The 6,000-nt window shown below is 55.7% G+C and overlaps 1 protein-coding gene across 2 annotated transcripts in view; it reads right to left on the reverse strand.

Annotated features, from left to right (window-relative positions):
- The window catches only part of SH3PXD2B (SH3 and PX domains 2B), a 72,485-nt gene extending 70,458 nt beyond the window's left edge, over window positions 1-2,027 (reverse strand). The window contains exon 1 of one of the 2 annotated variants that reach the window (XM_035559564.2): window positions 1,142-2,027. In XM_035559564.2, coding sequence (XP_035415457.1) covers window positions 1,142-1,213 — 72 coding nt within the window. In that variant the 5' untranslated portion in view covers window positions 1,214-2,027. The remainder of the gene's footprint in view (window positions 1-1,141) is intronic. The other variant, XM_035559565.2, reaches the window with a different exon arrangement.
- Between the last annotated feature and the right edge of the window lie 3,973 nt (window positions 2,028-6,000).

Genomic DNA, 6,000 nt, shown 5'->3' on the forward strand with positions numbered 1-6,000 from the left:
AAGCACACACAACTCATCAAATTTCCTCACGTACGTGTTCCTCCGGACCTGATGCACAGCCCAGCTAGGGTGAGTGAGTCTGGGGTGGACAGAGCAGGAAGGGGGCACATCTGGAGCTGGGGCCAGGCTCGGCCAGACGCTGATAAAACCACAGACAAGGTAGGAGAGGAGGAAAGGGTGATAAAGGGTTGGGTGGTGGCCACCACATCACAGAGCTAAGGCGCTTCACTGGGTGCAAAGAGGGGACATCGGCCATGTTTACCCTCTCCTCAATCCTGGCTACAGCCAGCTTGTTCTTTCACTTTCCTCTGACTGTTCCTGACCGCCACAAGCCAGCTGGGGGGGACCCAAAACAAAACCCTGATCTGCACAGAGCTCAGGCTGCCTGGCTCTGCTGACACGAGGCACTCCAGCCGAGCGCACAGCCCGTCCTTGTAACCCAAATGCAACACGAACAGTGTGTCACTGGGTCACCCCGGTCTAAGGCGAACGGGGCGGGGAGAACATTTTGGTCTTTGTTTTACAGTTGCTGCCAAGATTCACCCACAAGGTCTCCATGGATGCCTGGAAGCGCACCAAAGTGTAAATAACAACAACAATAATAATAAAAAACTCGAGAAAAAGACAACCCCGCAGCTGTTGGGAAGATGCCCTGGAGAGTGCAGGAATGTGCTCCCCAGGACAGCGGGGCAGCAGGGGCACAGCAGGCACGGAGCCACCTTGGCAGGGGACAGTGGCACCGTCCCAGGTGCAGGAGGATGGAAACGGGGGGGTCCTTGTGTGGGGACCCCGCAGCCAAGAGTCCCCCCTGACTCCCCCCACAAACGCTGCCCCTCACCAAGGCAGAGACACTTTCCGGAGGTGACTCCAGGGGTGCAGGCTGCCCTAGCAGCCCCAGTCCCGGCAGCACCCCCTGGCACGTCCCTACCCACGTTCTCCCCCCACTTTGCCCGGGTGAGGAACGGGTCCCGGTACCGGGACAGCCCCAGCAGCGTTGCCCTCCTCCTCCTCCTCCTTCTCCTCTTCCTCCCACCGTCCCGGAGCAACCTGGGGACCGGCAGCGCCCGCCCTTTGTTTGCCCAGGGCCGGGCCGGGTGCGCGCCCCGAGCCGTGCCGAGCCGAGCCGTGCCGTGCCACTCACATAGTGCTTATTGGGGATGCGCCTCTTCTGCACGTCCAGCACCTTCACCTCCGCGATGCTCCTCCTGGGCATGCCTCTGCCCCTCGCAGCCCGGCGCCAGGGGCCCGGCGGGGAGCGGTGGCGCTGGGGGAGGCACAGGCGCACGCAGCCGGGACCGGAGCTCGCAGCCGAGCCGAGCCGAGCCGTGCCAAGCCGAGCCCAGCCACCCGCCCGCTGCCGGAGGCGGGAGGCGGCCCCGGCCCGCCCCGACCTATCCCAGCCGGCGGGGCGGCCCTACGAGAGCCCGCTTAAAGGGGCGAGCGTGGCCGCCAGCCCCACGCGTGTCCGTCTCCTCCACGCGTGGCCGCCCCGCTAAGGGTGCAGCTGGCACGGGGGGGGCACCCGGCCGGCTTCTGCCTGCCCGCCCCCACGCCGTCCCCTGCCCCCAAATCAGGGGGGAAAAAAATGGAAAAAAGCTGGCGTGGATGCGACACGGGAGCAGCGCAGGGATGCGGCGGCATCGGCCGCTCCGGGCTTTTCGCTGTAAGTCGCCAAGGTCAGCGACCTGCTGCTCAGCGGCTCCCCGCGTCCAGTGCTGGGAAGCAGGAGTTGTGGCAGCCCACGAGCGGTGCTTTTCCTAATAACACGTGTGGAAAAAGGAGTGTGAGGCAGCGCAAGTCCTCTGCGGCTGCCCTCTTTCTTTCCCCTTCTGCTCTTTTGAAAAGAGCAACCCGAGATGATGTCAAAGCACGAGAGTCAGTCCAGCGCTGGTCAGGGGCAACTTAGCTGTTTCTCCAGGAGGGCACGGCTTCTTTGGTCTTCTCTGCTGCTGTTTACCTTCGTAGGAAGCTGCAGAGGGTAGAAGAGGGTCCAGGCTGACGCCTCCTGCCTGACATGGGGGACCCGTGTGTGGGCTCCACGCCCAGGGTTCGACTCTTGACCCCGCTCTTGTCCCATAAGAACTGCCCCCAAGGCTTTGCTGACGTGGTTTCCAACAGCATCAGCCCTAAGGCATTTGGGGAATGAATTGAGTAGAAAATAGAGGCTTTGTTGGCTGTGGGTATGATCGGGTCACCAGAACAGCCTTACCCAGGACAACCTCTGTACCCTTTGAAGCTGGGAGCTGAGCCACTGCACCCCACTTCTCACTCACAGCCCACTCCATCAGGCCATGCCCTTGCAACAGTGGAGAAGACAACGCAGCGAACTGGTGCTTCTCTGCACCAGCACCACCCTTGGCCTGCTTCTTCCCAGCAGCTTCTCAACACGTGGCATAACCACAGCCCTCTTCCCTGTTGGGCTTTTAATTACATTATAAAGTTACCCAAGACTCATGCTGGCAGGTCATTAGCTTTCATATGAATTTAATTTAATCATAAACAACTCATCTCACTCCTTGGCAGCTCCTTAAATGTGGCCCCTTTTTTTTTATGCTGTTAGCTTTGCTAGCGCCACCATGAAGAATCGGGGAGGTGCAGGCAGGTTGCCAGGGATTTATCACCCCCCTTGCCCTCCCAGAGCTCTCATCTTCATCCTCTTTCCCCTCAGCTGAGCGCAAGACTTCTGTGCCCCTGCAGAGGAGGTGGTTGCAAGAAGGATGCGAGGCTGTGCGAAGGGGAAACTACACCACTGGCACCTTCTGGCACTGCCCCCACGGGGTACACAAGGATCAGTTGTACATTGCTCCCCTCCCTGAGTGCTACTTAAGAGTCAAAGCCTGGGGAAGCACCAGGGCAGACAAAACGTGGCAGAACTGTAGCTTTTCATCACTTGGGTGGCATTTTGCAGGCACAAGCAGCTAGAGTTGTACTGGGTTTAAAGCCCTGCTAGATGGGCAAATAAATAATCTAAAGGATGACCAGAAAATCATTGAAAGAAGCTGTGTATAATGTTGGTAAGAGAAGAAACTAATACTGAGGAGATGAGGAACACTGGAGAAAGTGGGAGTAAGAGAGGAATTAAGTAATTACTGGTCTTTGTGTGCTTAAAAGAGAAACAGGGAGCTGCTGAGGGCATTGCAGCTGAGCTGGGTGGAGGAGGATGTAACCTGAAGAGCTCAGGACTGAAAGGCTGGGTAGGTGATCACGGGGAAACAGCAGGAGGTGACTGGACATGAAAAAACACACACACAAAAGAAGCACAGAAACCTACTAAACAATGCAATGGATGTTAAACTGCAAGGTGATGGGAATTGAGTGAGACAATTGAGTTACAAATGCTACAGCTGCCATCCCTCCTGCTTCAGGTGCTGGTTTGTTCTGTTTAGCAGTGACTGCTGGATGCCAGGCATCTGCAGGGAAGGTGCTTGGGCTGCTGGTCGTCTGTATGCATAGCTGCTCTCATGCATTCTGGTAATTTGGTTTTACAGAGTGCACAGACTGACCCTACACCCCTCGTGCTCTGAAAACAACAGAGCCAGGCTGATCGTTTTGCTGCCCAGGCCATCTGTACATCAACACAGAGTCATCTAGACCCCTTGGACTCACAACCACGAACCCTAGGATCAGTCTATGCATGCCCAGGAATGTCAGTGAATGCAAACACCAGTATAAAACCACACGTGCAGTGAGTTCTTAGTTTCTGCTGCTTTCCTCATCAGAAAACGGCCGGTTAGCAAAAAATAGTCAGAAATAAATAGGAAAAAAAAAAAAGCTGGAAAGAGCAAATAGAGAATATGATAACAAGTCCCTGCAGCCCACAAGGACACAGTCAGGCTTTGTCTGGGGAAGCTTTGCTCTCACCTCCCGCTTCTCAAAACCTACTGGCATCCCCTTGCTGATAAATCCAGTCCCCAAATGCCACAAGATCCCCCTGTGGAGACTGAAAGCAAAAAGGAGAAGGTGTGAATGAGCTGTCATGGCATCTTGGACCCACCTGCTCCAGGACCGAGACCCTGGTTTCCTGTCTTCACCCTCCCAGCTCCTTTCTGGGCACTGCTCTGGGTGCAGCAACATGCTGCTGGTCTGTCGGGCCATTTCTTTACATCTGGGATAAATCACATGTATGAGATAGCCAGCTTGTTACGCACAGGAGGTTATTATTTTATCTGTGTCTTCCAGGACAAACCCACTCCAGGCTTACGGACACTGGCGGAGAGCCAAGGGACTGCACGAAATCAATCGGAAGCACTTAAGCATCAGCATTACTTCCCCAGGGCTGTAATCTGCTTAGAGGGGGCTGAAGTGACTCCATCGCACCTGGACCCCAAGAACACAGACAGTGTATGTGGCTCGATCACTTCCGAGCACCCAGGAACAAGCAGAGGTTGGAACTGATTGCAGCTGATGCTGTCAAACGGCTCCTGTGTTTAATTAACAGGTCTGATGAGAGCTGTTGAGGAGACAGAGCGTGGCTTTGCATGCTGACCTGGTCACCTCCTGCGGGAGGCATGCCAGGAAGCCAGCTGGAGAGCCTTGGCCGGGTCTCTGCTGTTCCTCAGTTGTGTATCAAGGCACTTGTGATGGCCCTGGAGTCCCATGCTTGCCCCACACCTCTGGTATGGTTGCAGGAGCAGCAGGGATGTGGCAGCAGCACTTCCCACGCTGAGGTTACGTGGTACAAGGGTACAGGTGCAACTGGGGGGAGTTTAGGGATAAATGAGTTGTTCTCTGCTGCTGGGTCACAGCTGGGCTGTCCCCAGGGTCTGGCAGGTGTCAGAAATGTAGTGGAATGAGAAGTGGTGCCCACAATCACCCAGAACACCTGCAGCCTTTCTGCCGCAGACAGTCCACTATTTCTGCTTGCTTTCTTAATTTAAGAACTGTGAGTATTCTCCTAATCCTTCCTCGCATACGGAACAAATTCATTAGTCTTCCCCGAGCTCCCTGACAAAGACGAGTCAAAAACAGGGCTCTTACCACAATATTTTACGGGGCAGGTCTTTGCAGCTGGAGCACAGCGAGGCAGTGGTTACACGCTGTATTGCCACAGCTGTCTTGCACCAGTTCTCAGCCACCTCCAGCAACGATTTCCCACTGGTTTGACCCCAATATTGCCAGGTTCAGCTGCATGTGCGGATGACACCGAAGGCAGCCAGCCTGGCGGCAGAGTCCTGTCCTCCTGCATAGAGGTCTCACAGCAGGGAGAAGCAGAGCCCGTGCAGGGGCACTCCGTCCTTGCCCTGTTTTCACGAGGACAACGCTGGGGACAAAGTACTGAAGCACCAAGGAAAAGCAGAGATGAAGGCAAAGGTGTGCCAGAGCAAATGCCAAACCCGGCTTCCAGGATTAAAGCTGTGCGAAGGGGCCAGCCGGGGCGGCCGTCTCAGCGTGTGTGCCACCTAGTGCCCGAGAGGGGAACGGTGGCCGGAGGTTTAACCTTGTCCCCAAACCTTGTCCCCAGACCTTGCCCCCTGCAGCAGGAGAACGTGCAAAGGCCCGCGGCTTACCGGGGTGCAGGGGATTTGGGGAGACAGCCCCTTGTCTCCAGCTGCGCTCCTGCAGCGAGGGATGGGGAGAGGATGCAGCGATAGCAGGAGGGCAGCGGAGGCACAAAGCCCGGCTCCATGGCCCTCCCTGCATGCCCTGATTTTTCTTCTCCCCTGAGAGCATCGCCGTCCCCATCACAGCAGGAACGCTGTGAAAGGCCCTGGGCAGCTGCGAGGATGTGACAGGACAGAGAAGGTAATGAAGAGAGCCGAGAACAGTACGGCTTGTGCAGCACTACATACTTCTCAGGGCTGTCATCTATTATTATTATTATTATTATTTTTAATAAATAAAGAAAGATTTGTCACTTTTGCTCTGTTTTCAGTGTTCCACCAGGGCAGGTGATAGATAATGGTTATTTCTGGAATATACAGTACTTTCCACGTATTTATAAATTAAGTATCCTCACAGTTGAAGCTCCCCCCAGGCACTGCCAAGGCCGTGCAGATGAAG

The sequence above is a fragment of the Cygnus atratus genome, chromosome 14 (assembly GCF_013377495.2).
Source record: "Cygnus atratus isolate AKBS03 ecotype Queensland, Australia chromosome 14, CAtr_DNAZoo_HiC_assembly, whole genome shotgun sequence".
Classification (NCBI taxonomy): Eukaryota; Metazoa; Chordata; class Aves; order Anseriformes; family Anatidae; genus Cygnus; species Cygnus atratus.